This window comes from Callospermophilus lateralis, chromosome 1 (assembly GCF_048772815.1).
Source record: "Callospermophilus lateralis isolate mCalLat2 chromosome 1, mCalLat2.hap1, whole genome shotgun sequence".
Lineage (NCBI taxonomy): Eukaryota > Metazoa > Chordata > Mammalia > Rodentia > Sciuridae > Callospermophilus > Callospermophilus lateralis.
In genome coordinates this window covers 55247108-55266806 of record NC_135305.1, presented here as the reverse complement: position 1 = coordinate 55266806, position 19699 = coordinate 55247108, and the positions used below count along the sequence as shown (strand labels likewise).

The 19699-nt window shown below is 46.3% G+C and overlaps 1 protein-coding gene across 1 annotated transcript in view; it reads left to right on the top strand.

Annotated features, from left to right (window-relative positions):
* The window catches only part of Cdhr3 (cadherin related family member 3), a 62548-nt gene that overhangs the window by 8275 nt on the left and 34574 nt on the right, over nt 1–19699 (top strand). The window contains 3 exon segments of the mRNA XM_076853605.2: nt 1315–1517; nt 7962–8127; nt 10281–10378. Of these exon segments, the coding sequence (XP_076709720.2) occupies nt 1315–1517; nt 7962–8127; nt 10281–10378 (467 nt within the window).

Here is a 19699-nt window from a genome sequence, read left to right as displayed (position 1 = left end):
CTCAGCCTCCCGAGGTGCTGGGATTACAGGCTTGCACCACCGCGCCTGGCCGAGAGGCATGTTTTTGAGAAGTAAATGAAGTAAAGGATTTTTCATTATATACTTATTTAGAACATTGGGAAAATGGTCATTGGATTTATTTCCTAGGGCTGCTGTGACCAATCACCTCAAATTGGGTGGCTTAAAACACTTTTCTCTCACATGGTTCAGGAGACCAGAAATCCAAAATCAAGGTATTGGCAGGGTTAATTCTTTCTTGAGGCAAAATCTGTTCTGTGCCCACCTCCACCTTGCTTCTGCTGATGGCTTTTTATTCCTTGACTCGTATCTGTATCTTTCCAATCTCTGCCTCTGTTATTTCATGGCCTTCCGGTGTCTCCGTGTCCTGCTTCCACACAAGGACACCAGTCTTGGGGTTAGGGCCCACACTAATCCAATATGCCTTCCTTTTAACTTTACTAATTACATGGGTGAAAACTCCATTTCCGAATCTTTGGGGGGAGCTCCTCAGTCCAGGACAGTCACAGAAGCGGGGAAAGTCTGAGGGAATGGGGTCCCACTGGCTCTCTCTGTGCTGGTCAAGTCTCACAGAGTCTCACCAGGGTCTTAGAATGGTTCCAGGCCTTTCTTGGAAGAAACACCCTTTCTCTTAAATTAAAAAGGGACTTGTGTGTCACACAGCCTGAGGCAATCCATGTTCCCTCCTTGAGTCTCATTTTCTCCTCTGTGAAGGGGAGTTAGTCAATCGCCCAGGAAGTGCTGATGGACTCCCTACATGATGTCCAACAACATGGCACTAACAATGACAAAAAAAATGCCGTTGAGATGGCTGGTGGATGTGGAGAGGTCACCCATGAGGTTGGACTGACCTCATGAGTTGAACACTGCTGCGGAGACGGAAAATAAAATTACAAACTGCAAGAGAGAGAGAGAGAGAGAGAGGGTGTCCTTACCACACTAGGGTCTTCAAGGCGGCAGGGGCTGGGGGAGGTCCTCTCTCCTTAGATATCACATTTTTTCTTTTCTTAGCTCTTCATAAAAACAGGTGTGAGGAAGAAGAAGACAAGTAGGGAGACAAGAGAAAAGGCAGCAGCTTCATTGACTGAAGGACAGAGCAGATTGCTGGGGTTGTTCCTCGGTTCCCAGAAGGCCTCACATCTCCTCTTCTAGCACTTGGCAGCAGCATTTGTTCTTGGGGAGTGACCAGGTCTCATCACTGCCGTGAACTAAAGCCACAGACCGAGTTGATAAGCCCCCTGTTCCCAGCAAAAAGCTCTGGGCTCATGTCGTTTTGTGTCTTCTTTAAATCCACAGGAGGAGGGACCTTACATCTAATCCACTTACCTGCCACAAGCAACGTAGCAGAGAATTCTCCACCTGAGACTTTGGTGCACAAGTTTTCTGTGAATTTGTCAGTATCATTGTCACCTGTGATCCCGGGATTTCCCCTGATAATCAACTCCAATCCCCTCACTGAAGCCTTCAGGGTGACCTGGCTGTCGGGCACTGACTTCGAGGTAAGCTGCCTTTCACCAGCTCCACCCCCAGGGGAGTCATCTGCAAAGGGGTGGTCCTGAGACAGGGAGGGCTGGCGGTCCAGGTCAGTGATCCTTTTCCCTTGTTTAAACTCCCCTCTATAAGATCCAGCTGTCCTGTTTGGGGCATCCTAGCCAGCGCCCCCTGTACCTGATGCCTCTGTAGCCTTTGGACCTTCTTTCTCCATTGAATGCAGTCCCCATGAGCATTAGGAAATTTGTTAGGAAAGGAAGGCTTGTTTCTTTCTGGTGTGTGTGTGTGTGTGTGTGTGTGTGAGTGTGTGTGTGGCACTGGGGATTGAACCAAAGGGTTCTTAACCACTGAGCCATATCCCCAGCCCTTTTCTATTTTTATTTAGAGACAGGGCCTTGCTGAGTTGCTCAGGCCCTCGCTAGGTTGCTGCAGCTAGCTTGCTTGAACTCATGATCCTCCTGCCTCAGCCTCCTGAGTCACTGGGATTACAGGTGTGCACCACCACAACCTTCGAAGGATTGTTTCTTACTGCCAACAATCCACATGACATCAGGTGTTAGGTGTACTACACTAAATCCTTTGGGTTTGATAGTTTGGGCATTAATCTCTTTAAAAACCAGGCTCTGATGAATTTGGGTCAACTGATTTTGCTTTTCTGTGATTCTGTGAGTTTTTTAGAAGGAAATCTAAAAGTAGGTTTATTTAATATGCAAGGCACAGGCCCTTCAACAAAATATAAGTCTCAATGTCCACCTCTAATGTGCAACTGTTTCCTCTTGGGTAACTGAGACATAATAATTCAAAAGCTGCGCCACTGTTGCTGCTTTCTTGCTCTTTTTTTTTTTTTCCTTCAGTGCTAGAGATTGAACCCAGAGCCTTGCTCATGTTAGGCAAGTGCTCTGCCACTGAGCTACAATCCCAGCCCTGTTGCTGTTTTTCAGTTTGTCATTTGAGTCTTTCTCAAAGTTGTCACTTCCCCTCAGGGAGGCCCAACTTGCTGGTTGCATGCTTTACACTCCAGGGTCTTCTCAGGATGTCTTTAGGGGCTAGGTGTCTGGATTTACCTGTGCTTTGATACTCCCCACCTTGATCCCCTTCCTCAACTGTCCTAGGAACCTCCTGCAGTTCTATCCTCAGCCTTGCCATTGGTCCTTGGGGTCTTTGTGGGACCCAGTGGGCTCTGGCCTGCCTGGTCTAGGCTGGGCTGCTTCTGTGAGGCACCTACGGGGTGTTCTTAAGGCAACTCATCATCAGTCACTAGTAGAGCTTTCCAGAAGTTTGCAGATCTGCTCTAGAGCAGATCTGCAGAACCTATGACTTGAGGTCAGCACCCAGGCTTCTGGTACTCTGGTCACCCCAGGACAGGGCTCTCTGGTATGTAAGGAGCATGCTTCTGGTCAGTCTTCACTTCAGCATCCTCCCTCATTGTCAGGCCCAGATGCCAGTCCTGTGACTTAACTGCCTGCCTACCTACTCCCTTGATAGCTGGCTTGTCTTCAACAGCTGCTGCCTTCTGTTCCCGTCAGTCTTGCCAACTGCTTACACTACAGAGCACGTCACACATGCGAACACTGTTGAGAGTGTGTTATAGGTGCTTGCCCTTGTGATCCCCAAAACAATCTAGTGACTGTGTCTGGAGTATTAGTCTCTCTTGCAGATGAGGAAATGAAGCCTGGAGAGTTTAAGTAAATTTCCCTGGGTGGCACAGCTAGTAGGCAGCTGAGCTGAGATCGGAAACCAGGCTGTAAGGCTTCAGAGCTCTCATTATTTTTTAAAACAGCTTTGTTGAGATACAATTCACACAGCATATTATCCACTTATTTAAATTGTACAATTCAGTGGTCTTTTGTATACTTACAGAGTTGTCCAACCATCACCACAATATAATTTTAGAAAATTGTCATTATCCCAACATAAAACTATATCCTCATTAGCAGTCACTCTGTATTCTCCTGTTCCCAGTCGCTGGCAACCACTAATCTACTTTTTGTCTTTACAGATTTGCTTGTTCTGGACATTTCATATGAACAGAATGCATGTGGTCTTTTGTGACTGGCTTCTTTTGCTTAGCATAAAGTTTCGAGGGCCACCCATATTGTAGCATGTATCAGTACTTCCTTCTTTTTATGGCTGAATAATATTCCATTTTATAAGTATGTGCCACATGTGGTTTATCCATTCTTCAACTGACAGACATTTGAGTTGTTGCCCCTTGAGAGTTCTCATTCTCAGCCCTGTGGTCTACTGCCTTTAATGATACTTCTCTTCCTTCACATTTGCATAAAGCTTCCCAAGAATATTCACATTCTTGAACTCCTGATTTTTACAATTAATAACAGTATTTCAAAGTTTTAATTCTTATTTTAGATGTAATGTAGAGACAGCGAGTTTAAATGATTTTTTTCAAGACACGGCCATAAAAGATGGGATAAGAACTTAGCTCAGAGCTGGGCACAGTGGTTTACACCTATAATCCCAGCAGCTCAGGGGGCTGAGGCAGGAGGATTTCAAGTTCAAAGGCAGCCTCAGCAAATTAGTGAGGTCCTAAGTAACTCAGTGAGACCCTGACTCTAAATAAAATATTCAAAAGGGCTGGGGATGTGGTTCAGTGGTTTAGCTCAGGTGCTCAGGTCTTGTTTCCCAACCCCAGGCTCGGTCTCCTCTTTTGTTGTGCATATTGGTGGCCATTTTGGTGAGCTCCCAAATCCTTCCTCATGGGGTAGGTATGCTCTTTCCGCATTTCGTGTGACTTAAGCAGGGCAACCAATCAAGGAAGAATTCCCTCCTATCCCCAAACTCTTGAAATGGCAATGTCTTAGCCCTTCAGCTAACTTAGGCTCAAGCATTTGTTGCATTATCCCTGTGCTCCCTGGGCACCATGCCCTGCAGCTGCCCAGACCCTTGCTTTAGTGTGAGGATGGGCTTCTTCCTGGAAACCCCCCAGCATCGTCAGTGAGCCCAAGAGTCACTCCTGCCCCCTTCCAGGCACGGTAATGCCATCTCCGTGAAGGAACCTGGCTCCTGCTTGGGTTCTCTCCACACTCTGGAGGCTGATGGCCAGAAGTCTGGTCACTGATGGCCTTGAGACTCAGTCATGTCTTCTGAGGGTAAGCTCCGAGTTGTGCCAGAGGCCAGGTTTCCCTGCGTTGAGACACGGCTGCCAGGACTTCTCAGGTGGGGGGGGGGGTGTGAGGTGATTAATCATGACGCCATCAGCAACTCACATTGACAGAACATTTACCAGATGCCAGGAATTTCCAGAATATTTTATGGTTTCATTCATTTACTGTTTACAATAATGCTATGGAGTCCTTTACTGTTTTATTTGCAAGTTAAAGGTGGGAAAACTGAGGTATGGCTGACTCCAGGAATCCTTGTTCATGGCCCCCATGCTGTGCTGGCTCACTACTGCCCAGCAAGAGAGGTGTCAGCCTTAGTCAGCCACGAGCGGCTGATCCTGGGTGGAAGGATTTTCTCCTGCAGCAGCACCCTGAAGGGTAGCTCTGAGAAGCCAGTAGCTGGGAAGACAGGAGCTCTCCAGGGTCCTGCACCTGCCACACTTTCATCTGTTCATCTCTTTCCCCATCTTTTTTTTAAATTTTTTTTATGTGAGGGGTGTTACCAGGGATTGAACTCAGGGGCACAGGACCACTGAGACACATTTCCAGCCCTATTTTGAATTGTATTTAAAGACAGGGTCTCACTGAGTTGCTTAACTCCTCGCTGTTACGGAGGTTGGCTTTGAACTCGTGATCCTCCTGCCTCAGCCTCCTGAGCCTCTGGGATTACAGGTGTGTGCCACTGCTCCTGGCTAGTCCTGAATTTTAAAATTTTTGCTTATTTATTTTGTGATGCCTGCTAGGCAAGCATTGTACTACTGAGCTAAATCCCCTTGGCCATGAACATTTGCTCAGCCTTGTCCAGGATGACTTCAGATTTAACATACTCTGTAGTGGCTTGCTTGCAACCAAATCAAGGGGTCGCCACTGTAAGATGTGAACTTAGGAGAGTCCCTTCCCCTGTCTTAGGGTCTTTGAATGTAAAATGGAGTGGGGGGTTTACCTTTCACAATTATAAAATGAAAATAAATAAAATGCTCCACAAATAGCTTGACAAGATGCTAACAAGAACAAAAATAATTTTTTCCTTTGTCTGGATAGCAAGACAATTATTTTGGTTCCAAGATATAAAGTTTTTGAGCCCTTTTTTGAGTGGTTAATTTGCTGGCTCTAGATTGTTAGAGTTGGTTCTCAAAGAGAAGGTGGCAATAAGTAATATTTAGGGAAGAGATCCATCCCAGCTTGGGATGCAGGAAGCTAGGGTATCAATCAGGAAAGCAGGCTGACCATCTCAACAGAGGGTCCTGCTCTGGGGAACATACATTTAAAAAAAAAAAACACTTTCTTTTTAAGTTGTAGTTGGACACAATATTTTTATTTATTTATTTTTTATGTGTTGCTGAAGATCCAACCCAGTACCTCACATGTGCAAGGCAGGCACTCTACCACTGAGCTACAGCCCCAGCCCGAATGCACATTTTTGATGGCCTCCTGTTGATAAAAGTCAGCATTAGCAAGATATTAGTTCTGAGCCAGGCAATGTTCTACGGACTTCTCATGGATTAGCTCATTCGTCTTCACCCTATATAATGTTATTTTAACCCCCATTTTATAAATAGGGAAACTGAGGCATGGAAATAATGGGAAGGCTGAGCTCTAAAATCAGTCAGTCTGGCTCTAGAGTCTGTGACTGTGACCCCTGTGTCACGCTCCTGACATTCCAAATGTAGAACAGCGAGACCATGGCACCTCCATTTAAGTGGCTACCAGATTGACCCGGCACAATATGGACACAACCTCTCTTCTCTCTGACCACACACAGCTCATGACAAATCATCTCCCAATCTTCCATAGCACCCTGGCCTGGCTCTTTGTTATAATACTACGTATTATACTTCAGCTGTTTAACTAGGGCAAGGGATATTTCCCTAATTACCATCACTTGGAAGCAAAATCAGGGAAAGGGAAAGAAACTCCCTCAAGGTCACACAGAAGTTTGGTGATGGGAATGGAATTGCAGCCAGGGGCTCTCCCACTGCAGGATGCTGAATAGCCTACCACCCGGCCCCAGTCACATTGGTAGTCAAAAGTTCTGTTAGGACCCGTTGAGGATATATAAGACATTTAGTCCTTGTTATCTGCCTCCATCTGATTTCTGCTGCTATAATAGAATAGCATAGGCTGGATGATTTATAAGAGAAGAAATTTATTTCTCATGGTTCTGGTGGCTGGGAAGGCAATGTCAAGATGCTGGCATCTGGGCTGGGGACATAGCTCAGTTGGTAGAGTGCTTACCTTGCATGCACAAGGCCCTGGGTTCAATCCCTAGCACCACCACAAAAAAAAAAAAAAAAAAAAAAAAAAAAAAAAGATGCTGGCATCTGGTGAGGACCTTCTTTCTGGGACATGACGTGGCCAAAGCACCTGCCTGGTGAGAGAGCAGGAGGGTGGGACAGGAAGCCCAGAAAGCCATGGCAACGAGGGCATCAGTCCATCTAAGAGGTGGACCCCCGTGCTCTAATCTGTCACAGGACCCGCCTCTCAATATCGTTACAGTGGCAATTACACTTCAAGTAAGTTTCTGTGGGACACTCAAACCATAGCGATATCTCACAGGGCTGTGAGCTTTGCAGGAGTTCCGGGGGCTAAGCTGATGGCAGAATGTGCCTATAGATCTAAGAGGTCACAGAGCAGCCCCAGTTAGCCTCGGCAGGACCCTCCCACATGGACCCCAAGGGATCCTGCTGGCAACAGCTCTTAATTCTGGTGATGAGTCTCTGGTCCTGGCTCTTGATGTTGCTATCCCGTCTCCAAAATCCTAAGAGTGCAGAGGAGAAAACTTCCTGACAATGGAAGGATGTGGGGCAAGTCGCAAGAAGAGGGAACAGTCTGTTGATTAAGGAAATATTCCTTCTATGTGCAGATGTATCCTTCTCCTCTTGCTCTTTCTTGCTTGTGGCCTTAGGACAATTAGAGTGGATGACAAGTTGAGCCGCAGCTGGGCGGCAACCCCAGGGAAGGGCAGCATCCTTTCTTAAAGACGAGAGACAATCCGACTGTATTCGGGGTACCTACAGGACTTTTCTAGAAGCCTGCTCCCAAAGTGTGGTAGGTGTTTAATTCTCAGGCTTTCCGTCTCTGGTGAATTGCACCAGGATGTCTCCTGGATATTTTTCTTTCCTGTGAAAAGCAGCCGCACGCACAGGAGCCTTCTGTGTGGAGTGTCATGGGACTTACATTGAGAGCACTAAGACAAAACAACCGTTTCCTCTGGCAGCAAGTGAAAAATGGTCTTCAGGATGCTGGTTGCTTCCTTGCTAGTAAGGACCCTTTGCAAATGTGAGTGTGAGAAAACAGACCTTCTTTCACTAAGAATTTTTCATTTTGTTTTAGGTTGTCACCACTGGGGAGGAACAGCTAGACTTTGAAACAGGACCAAACATATATGACTTGCAGATTTATGTTAAGGATGACGTGGGTGTCACAGATCTGCAGATCCTGACTGTTCAGGTAACAGATGTGAATGAGCCTCCTCGGTTTCTAGGAAGGTTGGCAGAAGGTAAGATACACCAGAGAGTGTGCAATGCAGCCCAGACGGTGGCATCAGGGAGGACCCTGGAGGACAGAGAAAAACAGAAAAAAATAAATAAATAAACAAGCAGCTGTTTCCTTGGAAGAGGCAGCTGCTTAACGAGCAGGGAATAGATGAAATGTCCTCCGGCTCAGCACGCCCAGTCACAGTATCCAGCCGTTTACCAAGCCCTCCGCAGCCATGGTTTCTCTTGGCCCCTTCCCTGTCCTATGGAGGAAACTGAGGCTCAGGGACCTCAAGAGGGTCATTCTAGAGGACCCTGGGCCAGGCCCATCACAGGCTTGTCACTGTGCTGCAGTCGGAGACTGACTTGCCCCGTCTTCCCGTGGACTCTTCTCCTAGAGGGCACTGAGTGTTCAGGGTCTGCCACAGAGTGGGGACAACATAAGGGTCCCCACTTATGTTGGAACAGGGGAACCTCCTACCTGATCTCACCAAGCTCATGGCTTTGATCACCACCTGAACTCCGACACCTCCAAGTCTCTAATTTGAGTTCAGATTCTCGGCCGAACTTCTCACGGAAATGTCTGCCTGTCTTACCTGTCATCACCCAGATGTCTAATGGACTCCCCCAACTTAGTGTACCCCTAAGCCAAGTTCCTGACTCCCACTTCTCCCCGCCTCACCCTAGTCTGCTTCCCCTGTGTCTTTTCCAGCTTAGTTAATAAATAGCCACTCTGTCCTTCTGGTTGCTTGGGCCAATATCTTCAGTCACCCCCTCCCTGGCTTTCACACCCAACATCCAATCCACCAGGAAATCTTCCCAGCTTCCAAATACATCCAGATCCAACCGGCATCTGCACCCCACCAACAACACGGTCCAAGTCACAGTTGTGTCTCACCTGGATGATTGCCAGGGTCCCCCAGCTGGCCTCCTGGCTTCTGCCCCTATCCCTCTCCCTGGGCTCACTCCAGTGGATTCTCCAGACAACAGCCAGAGGGATCCTGTTAAAATAAAAGTTAAAGCAAATCTGAAAGCACTGTGAGAACTTCTCACCTCATTCAAACTGACAGCCAGAGTCTCAAGGCCCCGTCCAAACTGGCAAGCCCCCTGCCACCCCAACACCGCCCATCAGCCTCTTCCCTCCTCTTCCTCCCCCTCCCCAGCTGGACCCTGCCATAGCTGCTCTATTTGAAATTGCAAGGCACCTCTGAGCACTCCCTTCCCTGACTTTGCTCCATACCATTGCTCCCTAACATACACCCATTTTTCGCACAGATTTTTATTATCCATATCTTCCCACTGGAATGCAAGAGCCATGAAAGCAGGGTTTGGTCTGTCTGTGAACTGTTGTCTTTCCAGCGTCTAGATCAGCCTTTGGGACATACGGAGCACCGTTAATTTTATTTTATTTTTAATAAAAGAATGAACAGTGACGAAAGTGAAGGAAAGTTCTGCTCCTATCCCTCTCCTCTGGGATTAGCTGAGGTGACGTCATAGCTTGTCTGAGCCTCATTTGTAAAGTGTCAATAACCTGGAAAGAATAGTTACAATATCTTCTTCACAGGGCTGTTATGAAGATAAAATTTATGTTAGGTCCTCAGCACAATGCACCTCAAGAGAGTGTTGCTTTTAATAATACCAGTCACTTCCTAGAGCGGGGTAGTGAGGCCCCTCAGGCGGGGCCAGGCCATGTGGCCCTGCGTCCATTAGCCAAGATGATCTCTGAGAGAAACTAGATAAGGTACTTGGCCTTTCCCGGAGCCTCTGCACCCTCCACCTCTTCTCGGTTCCACCGGAGACCCCTCGTTGAGAAGCTCACTTCTGCTGAGATGCCAAGTGCACGTCAAGGGGTCCCTTAGCACAGCTGAGGAACTCTATGCACATTGCAGTGGATGGGGACCTGGAGCAGTCCCACGCTAAAGGCTCCTACCTGTGGTTCTTCCCAGCCCTGCTCAGCAAGCAGCACCTCGTCACTCTCCGTGGAGGAGATCGGTGATGGCTTGACACTCTAGCATTTTGTCAGTTCCCATAGATGGCTCAGCACATGCTCGCTGGCCAGTGGTCTTCCTCGTGGCCTGGGCTATTGCTGCCCTCTGTCCCATGATGCCAACACACCTGGTTCCACCACTTGCTTTATCTAATAAAATGTCTTATCCCACTTTGCACACTCGCACAGGTTTAGACCTCTTCATAGCAGAAAGAGAAACACCTGGATTTATTTATCAGGTCGAGGCCTTCGATCCAGAAGACACTGGACGAAATATTCCCCTCAGTGTAAGTCTCCTTGTCAAACTGAAGAGGCTCTTGTGCCCATGGGTTTTGGCCAGGAGCCTGACATCCTGAGCCTTGGCAGGGCAGGGAGGGTCAGGGCAGTGGCCGTCGGGGGAATATGTTGTCTGCTTCCAAATCACAGAATATGGGGATGGTTGGAATGAATAGGGGGCTCTGGAGACAATTATCCCAGTCTGGATTCAGGGCTCTGCGTGATCTTGGACAAGTTCTTAACCTCTCTGAGCTTCAGTTTCTTTGTGTGTAACACAAGGAAAATAATAGCACCTTCCACAGACGGAGGATGGTGTGTATTAGACAATGCATTCAAAGCCACTTAGCAGTGCTTGTCAAAACTGCTCTCTATATTTTTAAAATCTAAGCTGTTAAAAATCTACCTATACTGTTTTAAAAGTAAGCATAAAATGTATCCCCCAAAGCCAGGTATTAACATAACCGTTTTCAAGAGATAAAGCCAAGCTGCTTGGAATTAAATTAAAAAGAACACTTTTTTCTTAGAGTACCAGGAATTCTTGGGTGTGGGACAGGAGACTGGGCCTGGAGAGCTGCCTCACAGTTCAGTCTGAGACGGCTGAAGTCTCTCCTCTCTTTTTTCAGTTCCATGCCTCGGTTCTTAACTCTGCCCACTAACATGCCCTGTGTGTACACTGCAGCCCGGCAGCCCAAGTCGGAGAGAGGAAAAAAAAAAAAACCAGAGCTAATTCCACCTGACCAACCTCTGCACAGGCCACACTCCTGCCAACCTGGCCTTGCAGAGAAGAGCATTCTCGAAATATGGCTCTCAGGGAATTGGTGACACCAGGAAGCTGCTTCCACTGTTCTCTGCATGATTTGTAGCAGCTGCACCAATTTTGCTCACAGGATGGAAGTGAGCCTTGGGAATACACGCCAGCCAGGCGTGGAGGCACACGTCTGTAATCCCAGAGGCCAGGGAGGCTGAGGCAGGAGGATCGCAGGTTCAAAGCCAGCCTCGGCCACTTAGGAAGGCCCTAAGCAAGTTAGCGAGACCCTGTTTTTAAATATTTTTTTAAAGAAGTGGGGCATGAGAAGGGGCTCTGGGGTTAAGCACCCCTGAGTTCAATTTCTAGTACCAAAAGAAAAAGTCTGTTGGGAACAAACTCCAGGACCCATATAATATAGTCCACAGGATCTGAAACAAAGCTGTTAAAAGATTATAAGACATAACTTAAAGTTAGGGGATAATCTGTTTTTATTAGATGATGCTTCTGTCCAAACAACAACAACAAAAAAGCCTCATCCATTAATTCACTCACTTATTCAAGATTCATTCTTGTCAACATTTGCATGGATAAGTGAATGAATGTGCAAACACCGAATGGGATCTCTACTCCGTGCTAAAAGCGATATCAGGTGCTTTAATGACATACTACGACATACTATGACAATGACATGCTAGTTATGTCAAGTAGGAATATGTTTGTCAATAAATAAGAGAAAACTTAACCATAATGGAAAATAGGGCTTTTTTTTTTTTTTTTTTTTTTTTTTTTTTTTTTTTGCTTTCAATCCTGTGACAAGAAGCCTAGCGGCAGGCAGGCCGCCCAGGGCTGGTACAACTGCTGCTATCAGGAGTCTGATGCTACTGCTCTTCCACCCAGAGCAGTTTGTTGGCTTAGTCCTAATTTTCTCACCTCCTGATTACAAAATGACTGTTGCGTCTCCAATCTTTACCTCTGAATTCCATGTAGGAAGAAGAAAGAAGGAAGTAAGAAAGGGTCAGGGTGAGGGGGAATGATCTAATGATAATAAATTAGGGAGACCTTAGTAGCACTGTTTGTTCAGATTCTTCTTGGCCTCTGAGGATAATGCAGGATCCCTCTGGAATAAGGGTCTTATAGTCTACTTCAGGTAGCCAGAGAATTCCTTTATGACCTTGCTTCAGAGGCAAGCAGAGAGAAGGTGCCAGTGACCTTCCTGCTTATACAGGGTGATCAGTTGCCAAGCTGACATATTGGGGGTATCGTGTTCTGAGGCCTGACACCTGCATATACCAAATAATTCTAATTCAGTATAACTACCGTGAAGTTTTTATAAGGTCTAACGGCAGGGAGGAGGCAGACAGAAGCAATCTCAATTGTGAAGACAAATATTTATTTTTAAATCTCCATTTTAATATATCTCCAAATTATGCAGGCAGCATAAAGTCCTGGCCTCTGTGGGAGCACCCCACAGGTAGGTTGTTACCTTTCCAGATGAGGGGAAGCCGCACAGGTGGGAGGCAACGGCAGTGATATGGTGGTTTCAAAACGTGTGGCTGGCAAAAGGTTTCTGAGAGCAGCTGTGGGGCCTGGAGCTGGTGGTGTCAAGGCGGCTCCTTCGGTGAGGTGGGGGTTGTCTGGAGAGAGGCCTCTAGTGTTTAGCACCTGAGCTGGAACTAACAGCTGCACACAAAGTTGACAGCCAGCCTGCAGGAACAGCGACGATCGGGAAGGAAACTTCTGAGACTAGAGAAAGGTAATAACAGTTCAGGAAGTAACACATTATGGCCTTTGTACTCAGACATTTTATTCTGGGCACTTGGGGGTACTAAATGACATAGTTTGCTCTCGGTAAAAGTTGAAAGGAGATGGGTTAATTTGCTATTGACCAAACCTGTGATTCTCAACCTTGGCCATAAATTGCTGCTGCCTTGGAACTTCAAACACACACAGATGTCTGTGTCTCCCCCCTCACCCCTGAAAGTCTGATGTGATTGACCTGGGGTGTGGCCAAGGCCTCGGGAACATAAAGCCCTAGGTGATATAATGCATAGCAGGGTCACCAGGTCAGCGGGCCCTCTAACTCATGCAGGATAGAAATCAAATACGGCTAACAAACAAAGGGTTAGGGGAAAAAATCATTTATTGCATTGATTTATTGCATATAGCAAGATGGCTATCCCATAGGCAGAGAAGTCAGGCAGCAAAGTGATCCCTCCTTAGAGTGGCAAGAAAGTCAAAGGGTGAACAACATTTATACGATTGTGAAGCGATATTCACAATGACGTTGCAACCTCTTCTGCACCTGCACCATTTTGCACATGGTCAAAAATGTGTCTAAAATTGTTTTAGGTCCCCTACCCCGACCCCAGGCTTATCTTTTAATGTAGAAATGCACTGAAATAAGAGTTACTTCCAGTCAAGGGGTAGTGGTCAGATTTGCCTGTATCAGTTTTGTGTTTTCTTGTTATTTATCTTGAGCAATGCATGCAGTTGGGGGAAGTCTTTTTACTATCATAATCATAGTACTTTAAGACACTGTCTCCCAGATTTTCAGAGTCCCTGTTTTGGGGTTTTGGATTCTGTGGGTCTGGGTTGACTCTGGGAATTTGCATAGTTGCCAAACACCCCTGGAGTCTCCTCTGATCAGAAAGGCTCAAAAGCTGGTTTATGAGTATTTCTTAGAGTGTGTTCAGGCATGCAAATCTATTTGGGCTGCTTTTTAAAATGCAGATTCCTGGACCCTGCAGGAGAACTTTAGAATGCAAACTTCCCCTGGGGATTCTGATGTATACTACCCGGTTTAGGACCACTGACCTGAGCGAGCAAGAACAGTCTTTAATAAAACACCAAAGCATGTGCCTGAAGCATCTGAGGCTTAGTTCCTGCCTGTCATCTTGCCCGGTGGCCTCCACGGGTCCCCTTGCTAGTGGCAGCATATAAGGAATGAAGGATAAATTTTAAAAACAGCTCTTGGGTACATCCTGAAGCCCCCAACTCCTTTAAAATGACCAATCTTAACAACCCTTATCCAGCTTAATGAAGTGAAATTATGTCATAGATAATGTGGGAAACAGAGGTGTGTCCAAAAACCACTGGTATCTGCTCCCTCCTTTTAAAAGAAATTTGAAAAGCGTGTATGCTATTCACCAGGGACCAGCACTGTTCCCCTGAGCTAGGATGTGAACCAGAAATGAGGGCTGCGTAGGGACTTTTAAGTGTTCTAGTAGGTATATTAAAAGTACAAGAAAATGGGTGACATTAATTATAATATAGTTTATTTAACTCAATATAAAATGATTAATGAGATATTTTACGTTTTTTTTCCATAGCATCTTACAGCCTGCTATGCATTTTGCACTTAACAGCTCATCTCCATTCACAGTGGCCACATTTCAAATGCTCAGTGGTCACATGTTCGTGAGGCTAGTAGCTTGTACAGGAAACACAGGCTTAGACCTGTCATTTGTTGCCCCCTCTCTGTGGGGTCATGAGAATGCAGGTAGCACAGGGCTCAGAGGTATGCAGCAAAATATAGAGAAGGATGAGCTGCATGTGAATAATCATATTTCCTGCCATTTCTTCTTGGGGTGCCCAGCCCAACTCCTTCTCTACCTCCTGAAGGAGGCTCCTTGAGGCCGGCCCCCTCCCACTGGACTCTCACACACACACCCCCACCCCTCTCCTTGGAAATGGTCCCGTGACTGCCTGCGTGACTGCGCAGAGCCTCCTTGGAGACTCTGAGGACGTTAATCGGTTTCGCAGCTGGAGGCAAAGTGATCTAGTGCAGCACTCCCTCCATTAAGGGGCTTTCTCCTGGCCCTTCCATTAAGGAAGGACTTTTGCATAAAATGAAGTGTGCTTTGTCTTCACCAAGGCAGACAAAGGATTAAATTAAAAGAGCAATAACCTTGCTATTAGCTGGGGTACTGGGAGGGCCACAGAGGAAGTTATTCTCCACTTCCATCTTGCTCCAGGCTCTGAGAAGTGACAGCCAGTTTTGCCTTTTGGTCTTCCTGGGATCCTCATACGCTGAACCCAGCCCTGTCGAGGTCCTGGCTGGATAGGACTGTTTTTGTCCGTGGAACAGCCTCCATATATCTGGATAAGGAAGGAACCTGGGGCTTTTGCCGGGGCCAGGTAACTGCAATGAGAACCGAGGTCTCCTGACCCCACTCCTACTCACCCCGTTTTCTCCTGTTCTGGCAGTTCTGCCATGGGTGTCCCACCCCTTTCTTTCTTGAGTGACAGCACCCCCACCACACACACCCACACACCACACTCATTCAGCTCCCAGGCGTCTGCCTGCAAAGTCTAGATTCACAACCAGAAGTCTTAGCAAAAGACATTCTACACCAGGTTCTCGTCAAATGCTCATAAAAGGAAAAAGCAGTGGTAGTAGACAATTCCCACTCCAAAAACATGGCCACTGCGGGTTGCGCCTACTTTGAGAGAGACCCTCTCAGATGCATTCACTGTCCTTAACATCAGGGGAGCCTGCAGGTAGCACAGGACCCAGCAGCCTAGGCAAAGGAGTGACAGAGTGTGAGGGGTGAGGGCCTGCAGATTTGTCAGTAAAGGATCACATTTTAAAAGCATTTTCCTTTGGCCATGGGGTCTCTTAAAAACATTCCTTAAAAATAAGTACATCTTTACAAACCACCAAGCTCACCCTTAGAACAACACAACGCAGGCAGGAGCCCGGCCAAGGGCTGGCAGCGGGGAGTTTTTTAATGGTTGTTTTTCTTCCTCCAAGGCTTCCTTCCCTCTCTCCTCCCCCACCTGCCACCTCTGAGCAGGGATGGGGATAGAATAGGAGAAGAGAAAGAGAGCAATTGAGGGTTTTACAAAAATATTCAGCTAAAACTGAGAAATGTACCAGGATTGTGGCTTCGCGTTTGTAATTTGCCACAGGCCAGCTGCAAGATTAAGCCAGGTGCTGTTGACCCTCTGGGGTGTGTTTGGGGCCATGCACTCAACAGTTTGCCGTCATTGGTACTCCCTGGACTTGGGAAAAATGAAGGTCCTTCCTTCCTACTGGAAACTTGGCCTAAGGTGGCCTGTAAATAGATAGCTCTGTTCTCTGGAAGACAGGAGGCTGAATTCTCATTTGTTTGCACGACTGGTCCCCAAAGCAACGGATGGCCTGTAAACCAGGCCCAGGTTGAATCACTGACTTGTGACTCCAACTGTAGTCAGGGAGCCTGGAGGTGGCCTGCCCCCTGGGGAGCTGACATTTCAGGAAACTGCGCCCACTCCCTCTCACCTTCCTCTCTCCCTATACCAAAGGCATGCTGAAGAGAGAATAGGGAAGGAAGGACGGACTCTCAGTTTTCTAAACAGAAGCTTTTGTGTCTGACAGCAATCCATAGCTGCAGAGGGACTGCAAATAAAGGAACCTGGGAGGTGGGAAAGGAATAGTCCCAGCGGGGAGACCAGAGAGCCAGTCTGACAAGCATTTGTTAACTGAATTGATCTGATTACTCAGGACTTTTCTTAGCCAGTACTGGGGCAGAGAGGGGCTGCGTTGGCTTTTCATTCTATTTAATTTCTGTTTTCCAAGAATGAATATCAAGGGAGCAACTTTGATTAAACAAGCCTTTAAAAAGGGGGAGAGAATGCCAGATTTTACAGAAAGCCTTACCGAGTTCCTGGCAAATGGCCACATGACACAATATTTTTAGTCTATGGATATTATCTCCTTTCTAAGTACAAAAGTGCTATTCCCACGAACAAAGCGTGAAGGTTCAGGGAGAAAAGAAATTAGCCTGGCACTAATACAAAAAAAGGAAAAAAAAAATATCAAGATTCCGAGAAATCAGCCTCTTAAGAGAAATTAAGAAGAACATTCTCTTGCCTCTGGCTCTATGGTTCTCCATACCCTTTCTATCAGTTGCTGTTTCTTTTCCACTTTCTCTCTTTCCATTCCACATAAGTTGTTGAAATTGTAGGCCAAGCTGGGAAAGATTTCATAGCCAAATCTAGCATTACCACATTGGAACAGATTTTTACATAGTGTTTGGCAGGATGGTTTTTAATTGTTATTTTAAGAGTTTCTAAGGTGTCTTGTAGAAGAAAACCCCAATATTGAACACTTAGTAAATACTTATTAAGCATCTGTTATGTGCCAGCCACCATCATATGCAGGGAATATGGCTATGAATCCAATGAAGCCCTTTCACTCAGGGCCTTCTATTTTTGCAGAGGACTTCACCTCACCTGGGACAGCTGTAGTTAATGTTTGCTGTGGGTACCACTTGCCAAGCCCTGTTCTAGCACTTTACCTGGGGCAGGCCCTAGGACATTACTCTTAGCACAAACCCACAGAGCTGTAAAACGGTGGAACCAGGATTCAATCCAGGAAGTCTGGCTCCAGAATCACTGAATTTACCTCACTACTGTCACCGCTGTTTACCATGAAGAGTCCTTGCTTCCCCAAATGCTGAAGTATAACACCAGAGAAGCACCCGGAGGCAAGTGTAGAGTGGAAAGGGAAAGGCTTTATTATAGGACAGCAGAACAGACATCCCTCTGCAGGAAGAAGGGGACCCGAAAGGCGAAATCCTTAGAAAGGGGAGGTCTTCCCTTTTTATATCTAAGGTTTTCTTTGTCCTCCCACATTCCTGTCCTTTATTTCCCTCTATCCTACACGTGGTGGGGATGCAGGTGGGAGGGCAAAAGGTGGGAAACGGGGCTGGGAGGAGTGCTCTGGGCAGGAAGGGCCTAGGGTGGTTTGATTTGCATCTCCTTGTTTTGCTGGGAGCTACTTCATTAACAGGTCTTTAGGACAGTCCAGGGGGCCTTGGGGACATTAACATTTCAATTTCCCCAGTTGTTGTTCTGGTTTTCTCAGGCTCAGATGGGACTCCATTTTCCGATATGGTCTCTATTTTCTTTATTGGACTCCGATACCTGACCCCATTTACCTAACTACACTAATTGCCTATTTTTAAATCTGGCTTCACTACTCCAATTTGTGACCCTTACTTCAGAGGACTCTGAGACCTTTTCCTCTATTCCCATCCTATCCTGTATTTATCCATCTTGGAGTCCCTCTCCCACATCTATTCTATTCCCTCAGTTGACCATAAGGGCCTGACTGTCATCTCTGTATCCCAAGACCGTTCACTGCTGGTACTAACTCATCTTTTAGAGCATGTGAAATATATGTGGAAAGACATCTGTTTCAGGGGCATATAGTAAATGGTACCCCTATAGTAAATGGCCTCTAAAACTTTGTCCTTCAGTCACAATGAACTGGAGCCTCTAATTTGTGAATATGTTCTGCAGAGAAGGCTCAGCTCAAAGACACAGAACTGTTCTGCATGTGGACAGCTGCAGACCCAGGAATAGCTGCCCAGAGAGAGAACTGGGCAGTTGGTGGGGACCTTGGGCTGCAACAGAGGGCAGCCAAGGGGCTTATGTTATCTGAGAGTTTGGGGGAAATGAATTCTCCTTGGTATTGCCCAAATGTTTCCTCATAAAAACAGGCAGGAAACATCTAAGTGACCATCTAGAAAGTCTTAGTAAAATAAACCCTTATAGGACATTTCTATGCCTTCATTAAGTTATAAAATAAGTCTCAGGTATAGGAGGACATGCTTGATACATCAATGCAAAGAGAAAGATATTACCATTTTGATTAGAACATCACCTCAAGATTTTGGAGTGACTATGTTTGCACAGAAAAGAATGAAAGATTATTCATCAAAATGCTGAGATTTTTATAAATGACTTATATTTAGTCTTTTAAATACTTTTCCATCTTTCCCAATCTTTGTATTAAAAAGTATCTTCATTATAACTAGAAAGAGATTATTAAATAATAAACAGAAAGTAAATACTTTTAAAAGATGGTTTAAAAGCCTTATACCGGCCCCAAAGGAGACTTTTAATCTATTTTCTGTGTTCTCTCCTCTCATACTGGGAGCTCAGCAGCAATCACACAGAAAATCGTTGGGTTGGAAACCTTGGCCAGTATTTCCTTTGATTCTAGACTTCAGGGGCTGTGGCTCTGGTTACAAAAACCTCCCCTGATTATCTGTTCCAGAGATCTAAGGCCTTGAGGATAGATCATCCCTCATCCTAGCAGGAATTAATGAACCTTTCTAACCCTAAAGCCCTTTGGAACAAATGGATATAAACATGTAAGTCTCACATGTTGCTGCAGCCCTTCATATTTTATAGTGCACAACCTCATTTAATCCTGCCAGTAACACAGAGGAGCAATTGGTGGTATCATCCTTGAGTTACAGCAAGGAAGGGACTTGTCCCAGAATTGGCACCCAGCTCTTCTGGTCCAGCCCTTTCCGACTTTCCTTGACTCCACTGTCTGGGCAAGGAAGCAATCTCGATGAGCACCCAAGGGTAGCACAGCCGCGGTCCTCCTGTGGGATTTGGGATTGCCCTTGTGCACATGAGCTCGTGTGTTTCCATCAGACCAAAGGGTTCTGAGCAGGGAATTATCAGGAGAGCTGCCTGGACTCTGGGGGCCATGGTTGACAAAGGTTCTCTTTGTGACAAGGACTTCACCTGAATGAATTCACAAGGCCACCAGAATGAGATTTAAAAATAGTTCTTTTATAGC